The 27,472-nt window shown below is 36.9% G+C and overlaps 1 protein-coding gene across 1 annotated transcript in view; it reads right to left on the minus strand.

The window, feature by feature from the left end:
* Positions 1-27,472, minus strand: part of PEX1 (peroxisomal biogenesis factor 1) — a 53,082-nt gene that overhangs the window by 13,193 nt on the left and 12,417 nt on the right. Inside the window, exons 2-17 of the mRNA XM_037507859.2 lie at positions 22,295-22,438; positions 19,895-19,978; positions 19,588-19,702; positions 18,735-19,483; positions 16,198-16,317; positions 13,948-14,071; positions 13,623-13,726; positions 12,438-12,520; positions 11,223-11,355; positions 7,303-7,399; positions 6,818-6,988; positions 5,010-5,164; positions 3,834-4,023; positions 3,209-3,375; positions 1,497-1,631; positions 103-167 (exon numbers count right to left, since the gene is read on the minus strand). Coding sequence (XP_037363756.1) covers positions 103-167; positions 1,497-1,631; positions 3,209-3,375; positions 3,834-4,023; positions 5,010-5,164; positions 6,818-6,988; positions 7,303-7,399; positions 11,223-11,355; positions 12,438-12,520; positions 13,623-13,726; positions 13,948-14,071; positions 16,198-16,317; positions 18,735-19,483; positions 19,588-19,702; positions 19,895-19,978; positions 22,295-22,438 — 2,636 coding nt within the window. The remainder of the gene's footprint in view (positions 1-102; positions 168-1,496; positions 1,632-3,208; positions 3,376-3,833; positions 4,024-5,009; positions 5,165-6,817; positions 6,989-7,302; positions 7,400-11,222; positions 11,356-12,437; positions 12,521-13,622; positions 13,727-13,947; positions 14,072-16,197; positions 16,318-18,734; positions 19,484-19,587; positions 19,703-19,894; positions 19,979-22,294; positions 22,439-27,472) is intronic.

Below are 27,472 nucleotides of genomic sequence, written 5' to 3' on the forward strand. Positions count from 1 at the left end.
TCACACAAATCACAGGTTTTAACATCCATTCTTCAAAAACAAGTGAAGACCAAACATCATTGACTGATAAATAATAGTCATAAGGTTACTTAAAAAACCAACCTAATAAAAATATCCCGAACTGCTTGTTCACTTGCTCCAATATATTTGCTGAGTAACTCTGGCCCCTATTAGGTAAAATTAAATTAAATTAGAATTAAGATAAAAATTTTAAACAAAATATAGTTCTTATGACGTCTAAATGCAATCATGGAAAACTTTTAATATAGTTAAAATGAGATGTGTCTTAAATAGGTTTTAAAAATTAATGTGTATGCTGGAATAACTACACCACAAATTCTACATTTGGAATTTCCTCTGCCTAGAATATATTACCAGAAATGTTCATCCTCACTGCTTCATTTCATTTAACCTCACAAACTGTCACATCCCTAAGAGGCCTTGCCTGATGAGCCAATCTATTACCCACTCTTACTACTCTACGCCTCCTTACCCTGCTTGTCTTCCTCCACAGTAGTTACCACTACCTGACAATATATTATACATAGTGTAGCTCCAAGGTGATAGATGTAATTCAATTGGAAATTACTAAACTTGCTTTCAGATAACAAATCAAGTTAAATAACACTATCACACAGGATTCCTTTGCCTTGAAATCCAATCGCTGTTTAGATTGCTTTTCAAGACTAATATTGCTAAAGTGCTGAAACTGTACAACTAAGATATGGAGCCCAGACCATAATGAACACCAGTTATGGAATTCTAAGGCAGGACCCAAAGTGACCCTCAATTAGCACACTAGCACGTCCCTTAATTAACACACTCACCTTATATCTGAAAAAGCTTTAGAGCCAGTATGACAAAAGAAAGGGTGAGACACAGTCAACAAATAACCAAACCATTAAAAAAAAACAAGCTTCCTCCCTCAGTATGGTCTCCAGTCTCTAGTATTCTAGGTTTGTTTTCCCCTTCAAGGATAATTTGTTCTTTCATCTGACTGTACAATTTTATTTACAACGCATGAAGATTTGCATTTGTACACAAATATTTATAGCAGCATTATTCATAACAGCCAAAAGATGGAAACATCCTAATTATCCACTCCCAGGGATGCACAGACACATTGTATCCACCCCCAGGGATGCACGAACACAGTCTTACAATGAAACATAGCTTAGCCTTCAAGAGGAATGAAGTAATGACATGTACCTCAACTTAGATAACATGATGCTGTTAAAAAATGCCAGACAAAAAAGAGACACATTGCATGATTCATGTTACATGAAACATCCATAACAGGCAAATTCACAGAGCTAAAAAGGAGACTGGGGCTGCCAGGGGATGAAAGGACAGGAAATATGATGAAAAAGTTTTGTAACTAGAGAAGTGGTGGTTATGCAACACTGAGTGCAATAATGATACTGAACTGTACATTTAAAAAGTCAATTATGTAAATTTCATCTTAGTTAAAAAGCAAAGATAAGTGCAAAACATACCTTGACACTAATAAAATTCATTCCACTCTCTCGTGCAATTACTCCAGCTAATAAGGTTTTTCCTGTTCCAGGAGGACCATACAATAGTACACCTGTTCTCTGTCGTATGGGCAAATTTGCAAATAATTCTGGGTACTGAAATCCAAAAAATATGACAAAGCTCAAGTCTAAAACAAGTGACTAAGGAGCAAAGATCAATGTAGAGAAGAAAGCATTTGCATTGGAATAACAGCTACCTTTATTAACAGTACAATAGAAAATAAAATTCCTACTCAAAGTAATTTATTCTAAGGAGCTACCATAGAATATTTTTCCAAATGGACCACGGAATATGTACAAAATGCATATAAATCATCAGAACCTTTTGTTTCTCTTTTTTAAAAAAAATTACAAAAGTAGGGCCTCCCCTGGTGGCGTAGCAGTTGAACACTGGGCTGCGAAGCTGCCTGCAGCCTCTGCAGCACCGGTTCGATCCCTGGCCACCAGCAAGGGTTCCACATGGCGCGACAGACCTCTCCTGCCGCGCCCGTTGCTTCCCTCAGCGGTGTTTCGTCAGTCTGCCTGTTCTGTTCCCCGCTCAGGCTCTGGTGAATCCTCTCACCCTCCCACGCTTCTGACTGTACCCAGTGCTTGTATAAATAAATACATTTTTCAAAAACATTCTTTTAAGTACACTGCCTTCTGTATGTATGGTTCACAAGCCAATTATGGCAGCTATGTACATTCAAATATATTCAACCAAAGAAAGGAAGGAAGCACTAGACAAGCATGTAGAATGATAGTAGTAAAGTCTACATGCCAAACAAGTGATCAACTGCTTTTAAATTATTTCCAAATCATCCACTTCTCAGAAAGCAAGAAACATCAGGTTACTTACTGCTAGTAAAACCTTGGTCTCCACTATTCTGCCTGTTTAATTCCACCTGCTGAAAAAATTCCAACCTCATTTCTACCTTGATCCTAATCTGAAAGAGACCCCAAAGGCAGTGATTCTGCATCGGGACACTAATACTTGGTGCCCATCCCAGCATTTTGGACCATGGTCCAGTTGGCAAGTCCCTCCAGGTCCATACTCTCTCAAACAGGCTTTGTGTACTCCACAGCACTGCGCTGCATTCAATAAGTGCCAGGCCCCTCCTGCCATAGTTCCCAGGACATGCCGTCCAGATACATGTAACAAGGGGTTCTTACACACCCATCTCATTTCTTGTCATGGGTCCCAGGTTTCATGCAGTGATTTTTCTCTCTCAGGTCCCTGATTCAAATACTAATACATCACTTCCCAAACACTACCTTCTGGATCTTCTGAAGAACAATCTATTCTTGCCCCCTTTTATCCTGTTACCTGCCTAGTCCATGCTCACTATGCCTTTCCGGCCCTACCCAGATTCTGGGTATTATCCATTAGTTCTGTGGACCTAGAGAACTCTTTTACCTCCTAGCTTATTCCAATTCTAATTTCAACACAAAAACTGTGAAATTCAAATAAAAATATACTATTGTAACTGTCACTCTAATTTTCTTCATAAATTTCTATGGGCAAGGAATAAAAAAATAACTTTAAAATCCTTGAGAGTATCAAACTAATGCCAAACATTTATTTGGTAACTCAGTAAATACTTGAACCGAGATTAGGCAGGCCAACACATAAAGCTGAAGTCAATGATTCAGTGGTGTTTTGAGAGCAAACAGTTCCTCTTTTTTTTAAGTACCTTGGCTGGTAACTGGATAGTGTCCACGAGCACCTGCCGGACTTCATGCAATCCACCAACCTTATCCCAGCTCAGGTCCCTCGGTTTGTGCAGGTTGACGTTACGTAGAGATGCAGGAATAAATCCCTGGAGAGCCTTCTGGAAGTCTAATGTTGTTAAAACGAATTCTGTTTAAAAAAAAAAACAAAACTTTTTCAGAATATCTGTATAGGATTTTTTTTTTAAAATTTATTTTTATTGATGCATACAAGAACTGGGGCACAGGCCAAAGTGCAGGGGGTGAGAGGACTCACCAGAGACAGAGTGGGGAACAGAACAGGTAGAGTGACTGAAATACACTGCTGAGGGAGCAGTGGGTGAGACAGGAGAGGTCTGCCTCACCATGTGGGTAGCTCCCTGGCCGGGGCTTGAACTCGTGCTGCAGTGGCTGGCAATGGCTTGATAGTGCAGAGACTTAACCCCTCGTGCCACGAGGGAGGCCCTGTATAGGAGTTTTCATAACATGCCCTCATCTTTCTACTCAAATGTTAATTTGAATACTAAAATGGAATATATTTAATTCTTGCCTTACTACTTCTCCACAATGGAAAAAGAGTCTAAGTTTTGATTTTAATGGTGCACATACCTTCCCTGGTGGATACACTGTGATAAGAGAGGTGACAATGCATGGCTCGATCCACAAGGACTGTAAAATCTCTAGCCACAAACCCTTCTGTTTCTTTAGCTATACGTTGCAGGTCAAGACCAGTAAACTGGCCTGTGTCACAGCCCAGCTTGTTTTTTATTACATTACACAGAATTTCACATCTTTGCTCCTACGGGAAAAAATTGAAATTTCTGATTTTACTCAACTATAAATTCTAGTACATATATATCTAGAAAAATCAGGCTGACGTAATATACAATGATAGAAAACAGACTAGTGGTTTCTGAGAATGGAGTGTGGTAGGGACAGATTGCAAAGGGGTGGCAGGAAACTTCTGGGAGTAATGGAAATGTTTGCTACCTTAACTGTAATGGTGGTTTCATGGTGTATATATACATTTGTTAAAACTGGTCAAATTGTACGCTTTAAATAGAGGATTTGTATGTATACTCTTTTTGGTCTTCAATATCTGTTATTTAACACAGAGTATGAATATTTAGGATAGATTCTAGGTACAAATTTTAAACAAAAAATTTAAATGTGCTTGCAGCCTCAGAACACACTAACGTCATCATAAGCATCAATTCCCTCAGGGGACTATGTATTGGTTAAAAAAAAAAAAAAAAAAAACAAACCCAAATTTTTAGGACATCTATTTACATTTCTCACTGTTCTTTCTCATTAAGAAAAAATGCTAAAATAACTATATGAGTTGACAGATGTATTAACTTGATTTTGGTAAATACTTTACAATGTATGTTTATCAAATTATCAAGATATACAATTTTATTTGTCAATTATGCCTGAGAAAACTGGGAAAAAAAAGATTCTATTTCCCTGACTTATTTATAGATTTCACCAATGGAAAGTGAAGCAGTTTAGAATCTTTAGAGCTTCTTTCCTTTTAAATGGAATTCAAAAAAACTATTACAAAAGGAATGCTTTTTCAAAAAAGCCACTTCCTTGGAAAATACACTGTAGTATTTCAGATGGTTATAAAAGAAAATCATACATCTAGCATAACATGTACCACCTGTCAACTTTTCAATATCCTTAGATCATGTACATATACATAAGTTTAAAGCCATAAATCAATAAAAAAATAATTTCTACAAAGAGGACATATTTCAAAAATTTTCACAAGTAGTGTGTTACCTGATCAGGTGGTTGAATATGTTGGATACACTGAAATATGTGAATTCCTTGAGCTGAAACAAGTAGAGGATGTAGAGAATGTTGAGATTGGCTTGTAGCAATCAGTGCAACCAAGCTTCCCATGGAAATAAATTCTTTCATTACATCATTCAAAGCTAGAATTAAGCAATACAGAGTAAAAGCTTAGTAAATATAAACATGAAATTGCAAAATTATATATTCATCAAAAAAATCATCTAGAATTGGCTGTAAGGATGACCCCTTCATATATTTTAAAAATTAAATATTTCATTCATTCATTTATCACAGCGCTAATATTGGTCAGCCTATAATCAACCTAATGGAGGCATTACAAACTGTCTATATAACTCAGAACACTGCCTAGTGAGGTTCCCACTCTGAATTTTTTTTTAAAGATGTATTTATTTATGCATATAAGAACTGGGGTACAGGGCCAGAGGTGTGGGGGGGTGAGAGGATTCACCAGAGACAGAGTAGGGCGCAGAACAGGCAGACTGACTGAAATACACTGCTGAGGGGAGCAGCATGCAAGTCAGGAGAGGTCTGCTGCACCATGTGGGAAGCTCCCTGGCCGGGGATGGAACTTGTGCTGCAGTGGCTGCGGACAGCTTCATAGGTTGCATCTTAACCCCTTGCGCCACAAGGGAGGCCCCCTACTCTGGATCTTATAAATCAAAAGGAATCTCAAATGTTATAGAAGGGTGATGAATTTCCGGTGTGTTAAGTTAAATATAACATATATTCCTATGACTTCCTGAACAATTTCTTCTTGTCCAAAGTCTAGCAAAGTTGGGTTGGTATGAGAAGGGCATATAATGTGCACCTGAGTACTGACCTAGAAATTTGAAGTATTCCTTTGAAACACTAATAAGTCTTGCAGATGCTACAAGATTCAAAAATTGAGATTAACTTTAGTTTATAACATAACCCTACCCACTATGTTTGCATTTTGTATCTATTTCGGCTCCCAGGAATCTCAGGGCAGTTTAATGCTGCCACACCCTCCAGCTGCCCCCTCACCAATCTTGAACTCTAAGTTCCAGTCAGTGGTACATTCCCTATCATGACTGCTTGCACAGCAATGCCTTTGCCTATGGACCACCCTTCCCTTGTGTCTTCATTAGCAGGAAGTTGCTTCACAATAATTTCTCCTTCATCAAAATTGATTGCATTATCAACTCAAAAAAGCCTTCCCTGATAACTTATTCCCTACCACCGTCCCAGTTTAGGGTGCATGTGCCTATCTATCACAGCCTCTGTACACTTTTAGCAGAATCTATCCTACCACCTTGTAGTTGTGGCAGCCTAGTCAAATTAATCTTTTTGAAAATGCATTTACTCACCTACAAAACTAGGAAAGTAGCTGGATGTAGAGTACAAAGCAATTCCTAGCCCAGAGAAGACACTCAACACATCGGAGCTATCATCATTACCAGCAATATCCAGTGTTGAAATGTCTGTTTACTTTTCTTTAATCACTTAGACTTTGAGAATATAGATGGTGCAAAAGTACGAATAAATGAGTCAATCTGTATAACTGAAAATTTCTAAAAGTTTAGGAAAATGAAAGGTCCTAAAAAGACTAATAATGAAATTGCAGAATTTTCACACTGCTCTTACTCTAACCAAATTTGCATAAAGGAGACCTGCAGATTGCTACAGAGGCCTCAAAAGCAACACAAAACAGGATAAATTCTATTCCCGGATGAGAGGAGATTTACCATCAAGACTACAAATGCTGTCTGACAAAAGGAAAAAAGCCTGAAGTCAATGACTGGATGCATTACCATGTGCCAGCCTTTGGCTCTGCACAGCATCAGGACCATGTTCTTGTTCCGGGAAAGCAGGCAAGCCAACGAGGAGATCCAGGTCATCCAACAGAACAACAGATGGCTGCCTCCATGCTGCCTCTGAGAAAGCCGCTTCTAGGGCTTTCTGTATGTTTTCAAGCCTTTTCCCTTAATATTGAAGACATGAAAGGATTTTAATGTTATTCAGTGGTGGGAATGTTCAGGTTGCCTATGAAAGCATTACAGTTCTATACTGACTTAACGCTGAAAATTCAATCCCTATTTCGTTATTATACCAATGACTAATTTTTTAATCATTAACATGGCTTAGTTGACACAACTTCAGCAAAGTGCTAAATTTTATAAAACGAAAAATGCTACTATAAATTCTGTATGTATATATCTGTTTATACTTACCCTCATTCCATAGAGAATTTCAGATGGTTCATAACAAAACAGTAGAGTGTTAACCATATTCATACCTCGTAAAACTTTACAGTCAACTATCTCCACGTGGGCATCCAATATTTCAAATGCTTCTTTACAGATTGCCTTGGCTAAAGTTGATTTTCCACACCCCTAGAAAAAAATTGCTTCGTAAGAATTCTCAGTATAGTCAGTCACCGAACTGTGACAACCGTCAAGACTCGGTCTCCTCAATTAAACAGGTACTCTAAAATGTGTGACATCAGTTATAAGTCAACAAAAAGTGTGTGATGTAACAGATCCTTCAACCTCGAGGATCGCACCATGAGGCCAGTATTATGACATTCGGCAGGAAGTTAACCACCAGGAAGGAGTAAATAACTGGATTCAGGAAGTTCTAAGAGGGCACTGCAGGGTAAGTTGGAAAGAATCATTTCCTGCCCGCTCGAGTTTAGCAAAGAAATAAATAATATTCTACAAAGAAACCCAGAGGCTCCTGCTTCCTAGCCTTAACAGCAGGATTCACGTATTATATAAACGTAGGCAAGATTAACAGGTAGCAACACATCTCCAGAATAGAAACACCGTAAAAAGGTGTCTTTCCCTACCCCCACTCCAAACTCAATTTGTATTAATAATAAACTGCTTTGAGAAAGTAAAAAAAGCATATACTAGTCCACTTGCTGTGCGAGTTGTTACTAAATATGGCTTTTCTTTTAAACTGCTAGAAGCTGGCTGAATCCCATGTTCATTATAATGCACAGATTGTACAAAACAAATTAGATGTTTATATTCTATTTGCTGGTAAAAACAGCAAAAATAATGCTTCATTATTTGTACTATAAAGAAATAATTTTTCTAGGAAAGTGAAGTTTATTCCCATAGGGAAAAACTTATTACCCACTTCCCTATTACCTTCAATTAACATTAGTTTTAATTCACAATCTTACAGTCCATTATGGACCACCAATTAGCAATCCCAGAGAACCTTAAGTTGGATATAGAACAATTTATTTTTATTATTAAATGACTAAACTATATAGGCTTTTGAGCCAATGTGTACCTTTTCAAGTAAAAGCTTCACTTTTTCTGATCATAAAAAAATGCAAAATAATTGTACTTAGTAATGAAAGGTTAAAAAAAAATTCAGTAATCATCCTACCTCATGGGAGTTAACCATTATCAACTGTTTTAATGTCTTTCTTCCAGACACATTTTATATAAATTCATAAAGATGGAATTACAATATTCCTACACTTTCACAATAAGTCATTGTCCTCCTCAGCCACAGAGTCCAATCAACTCCCCAGTACAGTGTGCTACATATTTAACAAGTCCGTTCCCTGTGCATATTCATGTTACTTCCAATTCTTTAGTATAAAGCTAAAGTAAATATCCTAACAACTAAGTATAAATTTACTTATCTGTTACATTACACCTTAGAATAAATTTCTAGAAGTAGAATTACTATATCAAAAGATACAGACTTAAAATTTTGCTGAACTTTGCTACAGTGCCCCCAAGAAAGGCTGAACACTAACAGGTTTTTACAGTTCTTCTAATACCAGTTTCTTTTCTCAATTTTTTTTACCATTGTTGTTCTGTCTAGCTCTAACAGTCCTGCACAAGTTCTAATTTTTGTTTTCATTACTGTGTTGTTATGTAATGTCTGGAATTTAGTAAGCACTCAACAAATACTATCATCACTAAAGTTTATAGAATTGTACTATATTTAAAGTCAATGGGGGCCTCCCTGGTGGCACAGGGGTTAAAGTCTTAGCACTATAAAGCAATCACCAGCCACTGCAGCATGAGTACTATCCCCAGCCAGGGAGCTACCCACATGGTGCAGCAGAAGTATCCTGTCTTGCCCACTGCTCCCCTCAGCAGGGTATTTCAGTAGATACACCTGCTCTGCTCCCCACTCTGTTTCTGGTCTCTCATCCCCCCTCAACACCTCTAGCCTACACCCCTCCTTCTATGCAAAATTAAATAAAAATTAAAAACAACAACAAACAAACTATAAGCCCCTTTAAAAAGGCAAAGTACCTCTAGCAAGACTGATAAAAGATTAAAGATCAAATCACCAATATCAGGAGGCAGGACAACACAATAGATTCTACAGCCATTAAAAGTCTAAGAAGGTTATAAACAACTAACTTTATCATCATAAATTCAACAACTTAGATGAAATGGACGAAATTCTGAAAAAGTAATAACTACCAAATGTCTGCCAAGGTGAAATAGATGATTAGGAAAACTGAATATATAATTATAAAAAGTTAAGAACAAAGAAATCTTTAGGTCCAGAAAGTTTCACTGGAAAATAACATTTAAAGAAGAAAAAAATACAAATTTTATATATTCTTCCAGATAACAGAACAGGAAGAAAGATTTCTCGGCTCATTTTGAGGCCAGAATTACCTTGAGAGCAAAACCAAAGACAGTATAAAACAGAAAAAGATAAGGTAATACCTCTCATAAACTTAGATGCAAGAATCCTCAGCAGGATATTAGTAAATAGAACACAACAAAATAAAAAAAGATTCAAACACCAAGACCAAACAGAATTTATTACAGGTATGAGAGACTGAGTCACCATCTAGAAAGCAACAAGCCCTATCAACACCCTAAAAAAAACCCATACAGTCAGGGCTTCCCCTGGTGGCGCAGCGGTTGAGCCCTGGACTGCAAAGCTGCCTGCAGCCTCGGCTCGATTCCTGGCCACCGGCAAGGGTCCCACATGGCGTGCAGACCTCTCCTGCCGTGCCTGCTGCTCCCCTCAGCAGTGTATTTCATCAAGTCTGCCTGTTCTGTTCCCCGTTCTGGCTCTGGTGAATCCTCTCACCCTCCCGCGCTTCTGACTGTACCCAGTGCTAGTATAAATAAATAAATAAACCTTTAAAAAAAAAACAAAACCATACAGTCATACAAATTGATAAAGAAGAAGGGCAGGGAGCACATTAGTCTTATTCATCATCACTTTCCCAATACCTAATAAGCAGGCATTCAAAAATATTAGTGGAAGAATTCCACTCCTAGGTATTTACCCAAAGGACACAGAAACATCAATTCCAAAGAGCACCTGCACCCCTATGTTTATAGCAGCACTATTTACAATAGCTAAGCTTTGGTACATTGTACCCAGGTTTGGGTTGTGGTACAAGAAGATGTGGTACATATACACCATGGAATATTACTCAGCATTCAAAAAAGATAAACACATGCAATTTGCAGCAACATGGATGGAGCTGGAAGGGATCATGCTCAGCGAAATAAGCCAGAAAGAAAAAGAAAAATACCGGATGGTCTCACTCATAGCAGGAATCTAGAAAACTTAAATAAGGGACCAGGAAAAAGAATAACTATAAGAAAGAAAATATCAAAATCAACAAACAACTATGAACCAGAGACACTCTATGGGGGCTGGGGGGGTGGGGAAAGGAGGGCTTGGGGTCAAAATAAGAGGGTTGTAATTGTATGGGGAATATAAAAATAAAATTTAAATTAAAAAAAAAATTAGTGGAAGAATAACTGTTTTTCTTATCTTATGTAACAGATGAAAAAACCCAAAGAGGGAGGAATTAGAAGTTACAAGTTAGTGAACATGAGCACTTTTTTTTTTTTTTTTTTTTTTTTTTTTTATAGAGGCATGTTTATTTATTTATTTATCTGTTTGTTTGTTTGTTTCGTTTTTACATGCACTGGGTACAGTCAGAAGTGCGGGAGGGCGAGAGAATTCACCAGAGCCAGAGCGGGGAGCAGAGCAGGCAGAAGGACAGAAGTACACTGCTGAGGGGAGCAGCGGGCGGGCGGCAGGAGAGGTCTGCACGCCATGTGGGACCCTCCTCCGGTGGCCGGGGAGCAGCCGGGATCGAACCGGCGCCGCAGAGGCCGCGGGCAGCTTCGCAACCCAGCGCTCAACCGCTGCGCCACCGGGGAGGCCCGAACATGAGCACATTTAAACCACACATACTTTTTCTCCGGTGAGTAAAAGGGCCCCATTCCGCAGTCCCGCCACAAGGGTCATCAGCTGCCGAGACAAAGGGTGTCCCAAGAGGCTATGAGTGATGTGCTCCATGGAGGAAATGCCTAAGAAACTCATTCCTCTGCAAAATAAATTGTAACATGATAAAATACTGAAGCAGGATAAAATTTAGCTGTAAACATACTGAAACTTCCCAGGCTAATTAATGAATTTTGAAAGAGTAAAATCTTGGACAATCTCCCTTATTTGAAAGTATATTGATTAATGCCAAATCTGATTCACAGCTTTTAAAACTAATTGTATCTCTTTCAAATATGTGCTGTAACAAAAATTCTGCCCTAATAACTCTTTCAAGAATTTGTTATAACATACAAACACCCCTTACAAAATGATTTTTGGCTAGTGTTAGAAGTGTTAGGATAACTGAAGACTTATTTCCTCTTAAACAGTATCTTTGAAATCCACTTTTAATCTGTGGATTATACAAACACAAACTTTATTTCTGCTAACAGAAAAAAAATCAAAAATTTCTAAAATTAGAGTTTTCACTAAAAAGATTTTACTTCTATATATGCTTATGGTATATTTAAACATTGCTACTTTATGGGGTAATCCTTTCAGTGAACATTTAAAGATTATACACTACATATTATAGGAAATCAAGTCACTACTGCTACCTCTGCCAAAAACCTCTATGAAGAATTCTAAGAGAATGTTTACATGAGATTCTTTATACTTTATAAAGGTAAAGAACATAAGAGGAGGGTCTTTCAGATTTTTCTGTCTTATAAATTGAGGAAAACACAAATAATCCCAATTACTACATTGATAATAGTGAAGGAATAACTTAATTTGAAATATTTTTAAACATTCAATTAATATTTTTAGATTTAATTTTAAAAATAAGTTTATGATTTTATTCAAGCACATATGATCCAGGTCATTCTAGTTGCTTTCCTCTCACAAATAAAATCTCAAAGTAAAACTTCAAAAAAAAAGCTTCAGACTTATTTACTTAAAAGGACACGGCAAATTATCAACCTAGGTATGGGAAAGAGGGTGATTTGAAAAAGTATCTACTAAAGATTAGAAAAATTGTTCACTGACATTAATATCTACTTTAATATTTATACATAAAAACACTGCCAGAGAAAATTGTGAAAACATGTCTCTAAACATGCTAGTTTGGCTGTAACTTCTTACCCCAAGCAGTTCAGCTTTAAAAAAGGAAGAGTAAAGTCAATTTCCTCACTGTTTTCTTCTTTTACCATAGGATCTAGAAGGACCTATAGTAGCAAGGAAAAATCAGATTTACATTTCAAAGTGATTATCTTTTGCCTGTTTTTCTCAGGTCCCAGGAAACTGAATTGCTAATTCTGTTACACCAAGAAAGAAGATATATTGCGCATGCAAGATCATTCCTTAAAACAGCCTTGACAACAATCATTTTACTCATCCAAGAAACATATTTACGGTCAATTAGTAATTAAGAATGTTCTCTCTTTAATATATTTTACAGATATAACTATTTACAATTTGATTTGTTTCACATTTACTATTCACAATTCTTATATATGAATCCTCTGAATGATATATCCCTTCAACTCTATCTTAACCAATGTCTAGTTCCAAACCACTGAAATTCACAATGACTACAGCATCCTCAATTCTATATCATAACCGTGAATGTCCTGGGCCTCCCTGGTGGTGCAGGGGGACAAGTCTCAGCACTATCAAGCTATCAGCAGCCACCGCAACATGTGTTCCATCCCATGCCAAGGAGCTAACCCACATGGTGCAGCAGACCCTGCCTGTCTCGCCCGCTGCTCCACTTAGCAGTGTATTTCAGTCAACCCACCTGTTCTGCTCCCCACTCTGTCTCTGGAGAATCCTCTCACCTCTCCACACCTCCGGCCTGTGCCTCAGCTCTTATATGCATAAATAAATACATCTTAAAAATAAGTGTGAATGTCCTAATTAAAACACAATGTTATAAAAGACCACTTCTAAAATATTTCTAGAGGAAAAGTGATGGGATAATACTTGTGAAGAGTTGAGAATTTAAGTATTGCCAAAATAAAATGGGATGTGGAGCAAAACTGCAGGTAAAAATAGGAATGCTTAAAAAATCCTAAAATAGGTTTTCCTTTGTTTTAATACTACAAGAATTTTAAATCATGATCTATTTGCCAGTTAACATTTTTACATTTAGGATAAATAGGATTAGATGAAGCTATTACAGAATAAAATATTTTAAATCAAGTTATTCCTCACTCTTACCAATCTAGGTTCTAATGCGTATTTTGATGCAAGGTATTACAGGTAAAGTCATACTTTGCTCACATGTGACATGTATTATTTCATTAAATATTCAGTTGCAGTAATTACTTGTATTGTGGTCTTCTGTAGCAGACTGGTACTTAACAGATAAATATTTTTTTCTTTTCCTTTTTCCAAAGAATGAACTATGCTCAGAGAAAACTCCTTCAATCCTATTGAAAAATAATAAATGCAGAATTAGTACTGAAACTGTGGTGCAATAATTTAAGATTTTAAATATCAAATTTACTACAATCTAAATGGCATTCTTTGATAAATAAAATTTACTGTTTAATTATCATTTGTTATGTGTTGTTCACACATGGTATAACTTGGAAAAACACATTTTGTGACTTCAATAGGAAAAATATCAAAGTAAATTAAATTTACCTACCATCTTTAATTCTAAGCTTAATATATTCTTCCTCTGACATTATCAGAGGAAGTGTGACAGTAGTAGACTGCTGTAACCATGAATAGAACACCGTTTTTACATCTTCTTCATTTATGTCTTTAGGCTGCCAAAGAAAAGAACAGTAACTAATTGTCCTAATAACTGACCTCAACATTAACATTCTTATTTTAATGCCTTATCTTGTAAACATTACCAAACAAATTCAGTGACAGATGTTCACATTCTATAGGCAAAGATTCCGGATTTGACATTAAAGTGCAATGAGTACATTGTAGCCTGAAGACATATTTACAGCAAGTAGCAAAGTTTTAAATATTCCTTCTCTCTATTCCCAGTAATATATATACCATAATTTATTTCACCTGATAACCATTCTGATCAATTCTGCTTTCCCTCTCAACTACAGAGGTGGAGAAAGCAAACTTCTCAATTCCCAGCTTTGAGCTGTGTATATGTACATGTGGATACACTCTGGCCAATCCCTGGGAAGGGCTTCTTTTAACTAAAACTTAGAAAAATCTTGCAAGGAGGAGAATTTGCCTTGTGCCTTTCCTTCTTGGAATGCAGACTGATGGCCCATCATAGAGCAAACACCTTGCCTCTAAGAGAAGGAAAGTCACAAGCTAAGAATGGCTGATGAGAAAGAACAAAGAAGCCTATATACTCATTTAACCATGTCTGAGTTCTCTAAACTTCCTTGTACACAGAAAAACAAATCCATTATATCTTCAAGTCACTTTTTTTTCCTATTAAGTTGGTCACAGTGCTGATACGCTAAATAAGTAGAGTGTTAATAAATTGAAAAGGTATGAAGAAGTTCTGAGAAAAACACTAATTTTTAAACATTTTAAATTAAAATTGTTTTGAACCTATTTGAAATTAAAAATAGGAGTAGCAAAAATTCAGAGGAAAAATATTTGCAAAGGAAAATAGTTCTCTGTTCTATTATATCTCAAAACAGATCCACTACTGTTATTTCTCTTTTTCTGGAGTCAAGCTAGAAAAATATCAAGATCAAAAACCAGAAAGTTATGGCAAAACTCAGATCACTGTGTACTACAGTGCCAATGTGTCAAGTGTTTAGTGTAATACTGTTACGGAAGTAGCATTTATTCTATTTGTTTTTTTTCTCTTCTCCACTCATATAAGTTATCTTATCTGGGGTTTCATCAACTAGAAAGCTCTGCTCAATTGCTTCTTCTATGACATAATTACCATCATGATATCCTTGGAGATCATACAGTACCATTTAAATTATCAGAAAAGGATTAAATGCTTAGAATTTTAAAAGCACATGCTACAATAATTTTTTTTGTATTATAAACCTCTAAGACCCAGTCACCCAAACTGGGACAGATTATATGCTATTAAAAAGATTTTTAAAGTCTAATTAATACCTCACTTCCTGCTATATCATATCACAAAAAATAAACAGAACAGAAAAGTAAGAGTCTCGCACTCTTTTAGGCTAAAATATTAATACCCTAAACATTAGAAACACCATGGGAGATTTATAAAAATTATAAGGATGTGGCAAAATATCAATTTCCAAAAGTTAGAATTATCCATATTTGCACTGTTACAGCATACATAATACATGTATCACTTACTAAAGACTTCTTGGCTTCTCAAAAAGTTAAACACAGAATTATCACGATTCAGTAATTCTATATACCTAAAGACTTGAAAACAGGAATCAAAAAGATACTTATATTCGAACATTCAAAGCAGCATTATTGACAATAGACAAAAAGGACAAGCCAGGTGTCCATCATCAGATGAACAGATAAGCAAAATGTGATACATAAAATGGAACATTTAGTCATAAATAGGAATGAAGATCTCATCTATGCTACAACATGAATGAACCAAGAAAATGTTAGGCGAAATAAGTCAGACACAAAGGAGTCAGACACAAATATGAGACATTATCAGGGGCTGGGGGAGAAGGGAGTAGGGAGTTATTGATTTATGGGCACAGAGTTTCTGCTTGGGGTAATGAATGAGTTTTGGAAACAGTGGTGATGTTTGCATAACATAATGAATATAATGAACGTGACTGAATAACACTTCAAAATGGTAAAAACAACATTTTGTTAAATATATATTTTTATCACAACTAAAAAGACTTCTTTGCCTTTCTAGCAAAAAGGAATACAACATTCTTATTAACTAATCAGAAATTTTGCAACACATCTAAAGCAATTGTGATAATTAAATTGAACTCACTAAGTTTTCTCTAGGTTGCAATTTTAGAGATCTTGGAATTTTAGGGATAACTTCCACTGGAGTTATTCTGACTACTGCATGCATTTCTATATTTAGTCTCTTTCTCAGGTCATCTGGAATCTGAAATTTAAAAATAAACAAAAATGTAAATATGTTCAAAGCTTCATTAAAAAATATTCCACAACAGGGCCTCCCGGTGGCGCAGCGGTTGAGCGCTGGGTTGCGAAGCTGCCCGCAGCCTCTGCGGCGCCGGTTCGATCCCCGGCTGCTCCCCGGCCACCAGAGGAGGGTCCCACATGGCGCGCAGATCTCTCCTGCCGCCCACTGCTCCCCTCAGCAGTGTACTTCGGTCCTTCTGCCTGCTCTGCTCCCAGCTCTGGCTCTGGTGAATTCTCTCACCCTCCCGCGCTTCTGACTGTACCCAGTGCATGTATAAACAAAACAAACAAACAAACAAATAAATAAATAAATAAGACATGCCTCTATTAAAAAAAAAAAAATAATAAAAAAAAAAAAAAAAAAAAATAAAAAAAAAAATAAAAAAAAAATATTCCACAACATAAACATTAATATCTCTGAATTCAGGTGAAATGATAGAAGCTATTACAATATATAGTATAACCAAATGGATATTAACAGAACCAAAGGTATGGTTGTACCACAAACATTTCAATTTTTCCTTTCATTTCTTTTTACATCATCTTTAGAATGTGACCAATCAATTTTGATCTCTCAGGTTAAGCCTGAGAGTATCTGAGTGGCAACTACTGGTACTGCACATTGCCCAGTGGCTCCCAAGATGTAGAGTGGGAAGCAAAGACTCCTGTAATTTGATATGAACCCAGAACTTTACCGTCAGCACTTCACCCTGTCTTCACCATACAAATTCAAGGAAACAAAAGGGAATCCTAATGTGGAACCATTAATAGAAACAGATACATCACAATAAGTTCAGCATTAGGCATAGGGATTTTGAAGATACAGTGGAATCTCCTAAACTAAGAATTTAGAGCGAAAAGAAAACAGTGAGGCAATGGTCTAGAGTTTTAGAAAATGCTGTAGGGCAAACACAGTAAAACTCTAAGTCACCAACATAAAAATCAGAGGTAAAACTGCTGGAATAAAAGGAATCTAAAAGGAGATCCCCTTTCCTTCCTGTGTTTCTTCCCTGTCCTAATAATCTCCTCCCTTTACCTACCTTTATTTCAAGTATCTGGATGAGAATTTGCTTCTGAATTTGCAGCTAGGCTAGAGCCCACTGTTGTAATCTATCAGTGGTTGATATTATTCAAAGCTGTGTTTCAATCCTTCAGAAAATTTTCAATGTTCAATTTACATTTTGTTAATATTTTAAAAATACACGTGTTTAATAAAATATAATTATTAAAATTAATTTATTGATGTAATATTGCATCATAACATTATGTAAGTTCCAGGTATGCACCACTGAAAATCAATGTGGAGATATACCATATTAAGGTACATGGCTAAAAGTCCAATTATTATCAGTCTTTTGGCGAAGATCTAGTATCTGTTCTTATCAGTTTAATTTCTTCCCTTTATCACCTTGAAGTGTCACTTCACAAGGGTTTAAAATTAGGTTCAAATAAATGGGGCTGGTGACTCATTTCACATAAATTTAGCATTAATATTTGAGGCCAAGATGGAAAGGTGGAGGAACACTAGCTGCTCTGCTTCTCACAGTTACACCCAAGTTAAAAAGCAGATACCAGCAGAGTAGGCAGTTTCTGGATACAATCCAATTTAGGTGCCATGACAGACAATAGGAAGGTCATCTCACACTGTGGATATCTCCCTACACTGGCATTTACCCCAATACATAACAAGTTCTTGGTTTTCAAGAACTTAGGAACAAATCTTCTGCAGGAATTAAAGATGTAAGTCTTTGTGGAAGGACTGTGCTAAGTGAGATAAGTCAGAAGGAAAAATACAATATCAACAGTTTCACTTCTATGTGGAATACAGAGAAACCCCAGTGTCAGGAAAAAAAGACAAAATTTGCAAGCTGACCATAGATCTGAGGAGTGTAGTAGGGGATGGGGAGGGACAGGGGCCAAAATGGAAGGGAAGGGCACAAGGGACTGAGGTGATAAATCACAAGTACTATGATGGTGGGAGAACATGGAAACTACACATAAGGGGAGAAATCATATACTATCCAAAAATTAACAAAGATATAAGAAACTTAATCAAAATAAATACGTAGAACTGCTTTAACTGCAAAACAACAACAAAAAATGCAAGGCTTTGTAGGACACTGCATGCTAAGAGTGAACTCTAGAGTCAGCCTTCTTGGATTTGAATGCTAGTTCTACATATTAGCTATGTAACCTCAGGCTGGGGTTGTACCTGGGTAAGCTTACACTTGTCCAAGTTTATTTAATCAGAAAGTACACACTTTTCTCTCAAACAAGGACTTTCTCCTGAAATTAGAGACTCTTAGATACTCTTTTTTATGATATTGGTTTTAAGCAACATGAAATTACTTCCCCCTTTATTATAAAATTTATACTAACCCAGACTTTCCCAAGATGGAGAGCTTCTACATTTTTGGTGTATTTAAGGGCATTCTTCAATTCCTCCAGTCCATTCCAGACTACCTTTACGACGCAGGCCTTACCAGTTTGATTATGGTCTGGACTAATTTGTTTCTGATCCAGTGGTTCTGACATCTGCTTCTCTTTTTCAGGTGGCATGACATTTTGCTTTGTTTTACTTTGCTGCTGTTTTGGAGAATACTGCTTAACTAGTGTTCCATATGTCACAGTAAACCTGGGCTCTGTATCGAAATATTCCTGGTCCCACGGAAATATATGAATGGCATGGTGTTTGTTAAAGACAGAAGTTACTGATGCATTATGTACACTAGGAGGCTGTGATCTGCATACTCGGAAAATATTGTCTAGAGGAACAACTTCTGACTGCATGTTTTTGAATGCATTGATTTCGGTTAAACCCCAAGATGTCTCTTGTTTCTTCTCAGACCCAAAAGAAAAAATGCTTTCTATGATATTCCATAAGCGAGGTATGGATGATGAGTCAGCTGTGACCTCTGAATTTGTTTCAGAAACTCTTGAAGCTGACTGAAGTTGCTTGGTTTGGAATTCATTTGTCAACTGCTTTTGGACTCCATAATTATGAAGTTTTCCATGTGCATTATCTGCTTTTGAAAATGTATTCTCTTTGAATTGGCGAGTCTTTGGCTGAATTAGGAGTTTGGTGTCAGTTTCCAGTCTCCCATATGTAGCAGTTGGTACTAGTTCAACTATGTGAAAAACACAGATCATTACTCATTACTTAATGTTCACTTACACTTTGGACTCAACATTATGCCATAGAGAATGATGACAAAAACTACAATATACCTACCAATTTGGATAAACACGTAAGTTTGTTGATCAACCCAAACAGGGAAAACGGCTTTTGGAAAAACTATTCGAATTTGATCTAGAAGATGATGTTCAAGGGAAGCAGCATGCAGCTCCTAGCACCAACCAACAAAAAGATCAATTCACTTTACATTCTGTTCATACCCTGTCTAGTAAGAAAATCTCAATTCATTACTCAAATCAACTCAGGAAATATAAAGAAGCTCTAAAAGAGAGAACTATAAAGACATTGCTATCTAGAAGTAGGTTAACCTTATAATGGGCTAGTTCTCATTTTGTTTCTTTACCAGTATCTCCCAATCATCTGCTGAGAGGGGTTCCACCTCAACTTGCTGGCAAGAAACCACATGGGAACATGGCTTGAGAAACACCTGGGAAAAAAATTTAAAAATGTAAAATTACTTTTAAAAGATTTTTTTAGCTCTAAAAAATAAATAGTTAGCTCTTCAGATACATGATTAGGAGTGGGGTGGGCGAGACAGAGGAGGTCAGTCCTTTATTTGAGAAACATTTATTCTTAGCTAGATCTTGACACAGCATTCTAGGAAAAATTATTTCACAGAATAATTACAGAATAAGGGAAAATACATCCCAACACAACAAGGTTTTTAAAAATAGAACAAAAATAACTTCTTTAAAAAAGGGATGTTGGACCTCCCTGGTAGCGCAAAGGGTTAAGTCACAGCACTATGAAGCTATGGGCAGCTCCTGAAGCACGAGTACAGCCATTGAAGTACAAGTTTGATCCCCAGCTAGGCAGGGAGCAACCCACATGGCAGAGCAGACCTCTCCTGTCTTGCCCACTGCTCCCCTCAGCAGTGTATTTCAGTCAGTCTGCTTGTTCTGTTCCCCACTGTGTCTCTGGTGAATCCTTTCACCTCCCTGCCATCTCTGGCCTGTACCCCAGCTCTTGCAAGCATAAATAAATCTTTAAAAAAAAAAAAAAAGAAAGAAAGCATATACTACATTTTTGAAGATTTAAAAAGACAAAATAAATGTCATCAAATCATGGCTTGATCTAGTATTATTCTCCGATTTCTTTTGCAACTATTAGTTTTATAGCTAACTTCAAGCCATGCCACTTCTAAAAAAGTAAAAAACACACTGAAATAGCGATCAATTATTTATTTTAGACATATAATCCTTTACAGTTAAGAGTAAAGTAAAACAAATATTCAAATGTATATCAAGTGCTGTACCACCTTAACTCTCTTTCCTTTTCTATAGGCATTTCCAGGGCCTAGAGGAGTAAATCCAAAGGCATTGAGGGCAGGTAACCTGCCCTTACTTTTCTTCATTTCTGCCAAGCGCCTCCCCCAACTCCTCAGTAAATTTCCTTTCAGAATTTCCCTTAAGCCCTATTTAAAAGAGGTGACTATGAAGAAACAACTAGAAGCTTGAGTCTTAGGTCAGTTCATTTTCTGTTCCTGCCATTAATAATCTAGGAGACAGGGCAACAGCAGTGTTGCTCAAATCAGAGATTGCAGAAAACCAGGTAAAAGTTCATTTGGAAGCAAAAGTGAATTACACACAAAGGGACTGTTTTATAGAGATCTGACTTACATATCAAGACCGGGAATAGGAAAGTATCATGTACTCAAAGAGAACAGAACTGTAACTTTCTTTTCAATCCTGAGCAAAATACTCCATTTCCCTAGGTTTGTAGAGCAAGGCAACAAAATTAGTGTTTTCTAAGGTCATTCGGGTTTTAGTTTTAAGATTCTAACAAAAATTTAGGGCAAGTAAAGGATTAGTACCAGACCTATGAATTTCTCATCAGTGGTCTACTCTCATTATCAAAAGCATGCATGAATAAAACTGTTCAAAACAAGTTAAAAAAGATGTGACACTCTGTTTACTGTTGTGGGAAATTGATAATAGAAAGTAATTGAGAGCCATTTATCAAAATTTTTAATGTGCAGCCCCCAGACATGGCAATTTTTAATATTCAATTGTTAATATTCCATTCTATCTACAGATAGATGTTCAATGTATATTGTTTATAATATGTAAAAAAAATATATCTTGTGGGGGAAAAACTGCAGAAAATACATATGCTCTTATTCTTTAAGTACTAAAGGTCTAGTGAGATCCCAACAAGCAGAAAACATTCATTCAGAGCCTAGGCTTATAGAAAGGGAAAAACATTTTTTACTCCAATTATAAAACATTTGTAATAAGTATGTGTTACTTTTGTAGCTTAAAATATTAAAAAATAAACTGATGAACACACTAAAATAAAAAGAGACATGAATCCTTAAGCTTTAAGGTTTATAATCTAAACATTAAATTCACAAAGATGGGAAAATAACAACGCTCTTTTGAAGGATAGATTTTTTTTTTTGATTAAGCATGACCTTAAAAGGCTAGAACACTACTCAGAAAAAATGAAATCTCAATAATAGTCATAAAAATTCAATTCAGAAAGCAAAAATAATTGCACAAAAACAAAATAAAGGAATCTGTAAAATAAGTAGTAGAATACCAAATAAAAAGGGAGCATGGTAGACTATACATGGTAGATTTAACAATGGAGTACAGAGTCAATTTGAATATGCTGGACTGATTATAGTAGAATCCAACTAGGTGCTATCCAACCTCCTGAAAAAAAAAACCGGAAGTTTTAATTTTATTTTCACTGTTGTATTATTTGAAGAAAAAGTACTGTTTTCATATTTTGTGTTTACCTGTTCTCCATTCGAGAGTCCAAGTTTCTGACCAACCTGTCTGTTAATTTCAGCCACATTTTCACCTTGATCCTTAAAATGCCTTCCTTCTACCCAGCTCAAGAATGCAGGCTGGTGACCCCAGGCAATTTCTATTGCTTGATTCTATTTATCAAAGAAGTAAGAAATGGAGGAAAAGTTTTTAAAATTTTACATTTTCAGGATTCACATAAACAATAAACAATTATTGCAAGTAGCACACACAAAAACAGTTCTACAAACAGTTGATAGCTCTCTGTCATCGACGTTTGTCATGGCATTTTAAAAAGCTATAATCTTTTCCAACATCTAGCACTGGCAATGCTGAGTGAAACCTGTATTCACTACTTACAGTGGCATTATAAATTGACTCCATTCCTGATTCAAAATGACAATGCAGCCAATGAACTTGCATGATATATATACACACAAACAGTATGTGTATTTATACCTTTTTTGAAAAGTTATTCAAAGAAAAAAATTACATCAGAAAATATCTCTACAGTATTTTCTATAATAGTGAAAACTCAGGAATGACTTTTAAGTCATTCAATATGAAAATCATTAAATAAACTACAAATTTACTATTTTAGTAAAGTATGGTCAATAAGTAGAAACATCATGATTATTAAAAATGCAACAGTATAGTTTTAAAATTATGAAACACCAACCAGATAGAATATATAGTGCTATATTTACTTACTAGAAGAGCAACAAATGCATGTGGTAAAAGTACAAAAACAAAAAAGGTGAAGACAACACCCTGTTCCCAGACACAATTACTATTAATAGCTTCTTGTGTACCTTTCCAAAAACTGTATTATGAAGCTTCTTTAATAATTTTAATAGTTCTAATACTAAGAAAATAGGCTTCTAACTCTAAAAAAAAAAAGCAAAATAAAAAATTTACTCTCAGGGCCTCCCCGATGGCGCCGCGGTTGAGCGCTGGGTTGCGAAGCTGCCTGCAGCCTCTGCAGTGCTGGTTCGATCCCCGGCTGCTCCGCGGCCACTGGAGGAGGGTCCCACATGGCGCGCAGACCTCTCCTGCCACCCGCTGCTCCCCTCAGCAGTGTACTTTGGTCCTTCTGCCTGTTCTGCTCCCCGCTCTGGCTCTGGTGAATTCTCTCACCCTCCTGCGCTTCCAGTGCTTGTATAAATAAATAAATCTTTAAAAAAAAATTACTCTCACTGAGCAATTATATAAATATGTAATTTTGTGGTTAAGGACTAAAAATATTTTCAATTATGTAAGAATTACAAATTTATTTTAGAAATCTTGGCGAATATACAAACTTGGGTGGAAAACAAATTACTGATAATCTCCTCCACAAAAATAACCACAAGAATATTTTTTCTGATTCCTGCTAATCCTTTTTTCTATGCATAATCTCAGTATCTTTTCCCCTCACTTAACATCATACCACAGTATTTTCGCCATGTCATTTTTTAATAAAAATTAAGAATTTCATTAATAGCCATTAAAACTTATCTCAGGGAGTTTTAGTACTATATTCATTTATTTATATCAAAATTAATTCATTAAATTTAAATTATTCTCTGGATTCCAATAATATAACAGTATAAAAAATTAATTTGCTTATAGAAAGATCCAGACACACTGTCCTGCCTTCAGAGTCTCAGGACATTCCCTTCGTGACCTAGAATTAAGGTTGGTGGCCACTGTGCAAAGGGGAAGGAGCGGGAAGAGCTTCAGGAACATGGCTGGGAGAGTAGCTGTCCCAGCCAGCAAAAGGGAATGATCTGGGGTCACCAACCCAGCCATGACAGGGCAAACTGAACACTGTAAGATTCCCTGGAGGAACTCTGCGGACACTGGAGTGGGTGCTGACCTGACCTGGGATTGTGGGAACTCTGTGCCACAGACCCAGGAAATGAGGAATCCCTCCATTGGCTCAGGGGGCCTAAAGCCCCCTCCTGACCCCCACAGAGAGAGATCACGGAAAGGGTGAGGTCCCATGGACTAGAACCCTCTTTGCTTGCTCCCTGCTCTCCCAGTCACCAGAAACAGGCCTGAACCCAAAGATCCCAGGTGGAGGAAGGTCCCCGCAACCTGGTCCCTAGATCCACCATGCTCCCCCGCCCTCTTAGACACTTAAACCAGTCCCAAAAGTACTTCGGGGGAGGCACTAGCAGAACCCCAGGTCTCATAAGGCCTCAGCAGCCATACCCTTTACCTGTATCAGATAAACGCCCAGAACAGCTGAAGAGGACTGACATACAACAAAAGCTTCAACCACAGAACAGAAAACACAAAGCAAACAATGGGGAGAAAGAAAAATACAAGTGGCCAAGAAAGTCTTCAGGGGAACAAAACACCAGAGAAAAAACAAAACCCCAGGCACAAACCACAAAAACATGGAAGATACGGTATAGACACAATGAAATATTACTCAGCAATCAAAAAAAGAAAAACTCATACCATTTGTGACAACCTGGATGGAGCTGTAAGAGATTATGCTAAGCGAAATAAGTCAGAATGAAAGAGCTAAATACTGGACAATTTCACTTATATACGGAATATAGAAAAACCAAACAAAGGGTCAAAGATAAACCCTGAAAGCTGACCACAGATGAGACACAGGCGGGGTGGAGCAAGGGACTATGCTGATGGAGGATGGGTGCTCTGGGGTAATGGGAGAACTATGGTGACCACACCTGAGGGGGGAAAAATCATATGATGCCCAAAAGTTCAAAGCCAATGTAAGAAGTATTTCATTTAAAAAGAAAGAAAAATTAAGTAAACACTACAGGCAAGAGAAGACAAGAGTGACACATTCAAAATACTTCAAGACAAAAAAGGCCAACCAAGAACAATTTACCCTGTAAAGTTCTCCTTCCATTTGAGACTTTATCAAACAAAGAAAATCTTAGGGAGTTTGCATCCACTCCTCCCACTACCCAAGAAATATTAAAAGCAGCTTTAAGATTTAAACAGAAGACAGGAATGAATTGAACAGGAATTAAATAGAACCATAAAACTAGGAACAAAAAGATAGCAAGAGACTGTTACATATCAATAATCACTAAATGTCAATGGACTGAACTCACCAATGAAAAGACACATAGTATCTAGTTAGATTAGAAACATAATCCAATCTCTTCCTGCCTTCAGGAAAGAAACCTACCTACCAAGGATAAACACATACTGAAGGTAAAGCAATGCAAAACAATTCAAATAAAATTGACTTTCTGCTTGAAAAGGTAAAAGGAGACAGGGATGGATACTATAAAATGATTAAGGGCCTCCCCTGGTGGCACAGCGGTTGAGCGCTGGGCTGCGAGGCTGCCCGCAGCCTCTGCAGCGCCGGTTGGTTCCCTGGCCGCTGGAAAGGGTCCCACCAAAAAAAAAAAAAAAAAAAACCAAAAGATTAAGGGAAAATCACAATCGGAAGACATAACACTCAAAAAAACCCCTCACCTAACAAAGGAGCACCATAATACATCAGACAACTATCAAATCTGAAAGAGGACATTCGAGAAAATACATATGTGGTAGGAGACTTCAACACCCCACTCTCACTGATGGAGAGAGCAACAAGTCCAAAAAAAAAAAAAAAAACCGGCAAGGACACAATTGCCCTAAACAAAAAACTAGACTGCATGGGTTTAATAGATATTTATAGGGCATTGTCCCCTGAAAAGGCTGAATACACATTTTTCTCAAGTGCGCATGGGTCATTCTCCAGGACTAACCACATATTGGGTCACAAGGCAACAAACTCATGAAGACTGAAACCATACCAAATATCATTTTTGACCATAAAGGTACTGAACTAGAAATCAACTACAAAAAGAAAACAAGGAAATACTCTAATACATAGACACTGAACAATATACTACTGAACGACTACCAGGTAAATGAGGAAATCAAAGAGATTAAAAAAAAAAAAAACACCTCAAGACATGATAATGAGGACTCAACATTTCAGAACATATAGTGCACAACAAAAGCAGTTCTACATAGCAACACAGGCCCACATTAAGAAACTAGAAAGAGCTCAAACTACCTTGTCTCACATCTCAAGGAAGTAGAAAAAGAACAAAAAAAATCAAAAGCCATTAGAAGGAATGGAATAATAAAAATTAGAGCTGAAATAAATGAAATAGAAATTTAAAAAAGCCCAAGAGATCAATGAAACCAAAAGCTGGCTCTTTGGAAAAAAACTAACAAAATAGACAAACCGTTAGCTAGGCTCACTAAGAAAAAAGAGAGAAGACTCAAATAAGAAAAAATATGAAAGAGACATTACAATAGATACTGCACAAAGTGAGATAAGAAATTACTAATATCATTTATATGCAAACAAACCCAACAACCTATATGAGATGGACAGATTCCTGGAATCATATAATCATCCAAGATTTTAATAGGGAAGAAACAGAAAATATGAACAAACTAATCACAAGCAAGGATACTGAAAGTGATAAAAGCTCTTCCAAAAAAACAGAAGTCCAGGACCAGATGACTTCACAAGTGAGTTACTAAACTTTCAAAGGTGAACTGATACCCATCCTGCTCAGACTCTTTCAAAAAAAAAAAAAAGTCAAGAAAAAAGGAATTCTTCTAAACATCATGCTAACAACAACATCATGCTAACAACAACAACAAAACAAGAAACGATCTTCCTGGGCCTCCCCGGTGGCGCAGCTGTTGAGCGCTGGGTTGCGAAGCTGCCAGCAGCCTCTGCAGCGCCAGTTCGATCCTCTGCAGTGCCAGTTCGATCCCCGGCTGCTCCCCGGCCACTGGAGGAGGGTCCCACATGGCGCCCAGACCTCTCCTGCCGCCCGCTGCTCCCCTCAGCAGTGTACTTCGGTCCTTCTGCCTGCTCTGCTCTCCACTCTGGCTCTGGTGAATTCTCTCACCCTCCCTCGCTTCTGACTGTACCCAGTGCTTGTATAAATATATAAATAAATAAACAAACAAAAAAAGAGTATCTATAAATAAAAAAAAAAAAAAAAAGAAACGATCTTCCTAATGAACACAGATGCAAAAATCCTCAATAAAATCTTAGCAAACTGAGTTCAACAATGCATTAAAAAGATTATATACCATGACCAATTGGGATTTATACAAGAAATACAAAGATGGGTCAACATCTGAAAATCAATGTAACTCACAACATCAACAAAAAGAAAAAA

This window comes from Talpa occidentalis, unplaced genomic scaffold, assembly GCF_014898055.3.
Source record: "Talpa occidentalis isolate TD23 unplaced genomic scaffold, MPIMG_talOcc4v2.1, whole genome shotgun sequence".
Taxonomy (NCBI): domain Eukaryota; kingdom Metazoa; phylum Chordata; class Mammalia; order Eulipotyphla; family Talpidae; genus Talpa; species Talpa occidentalis.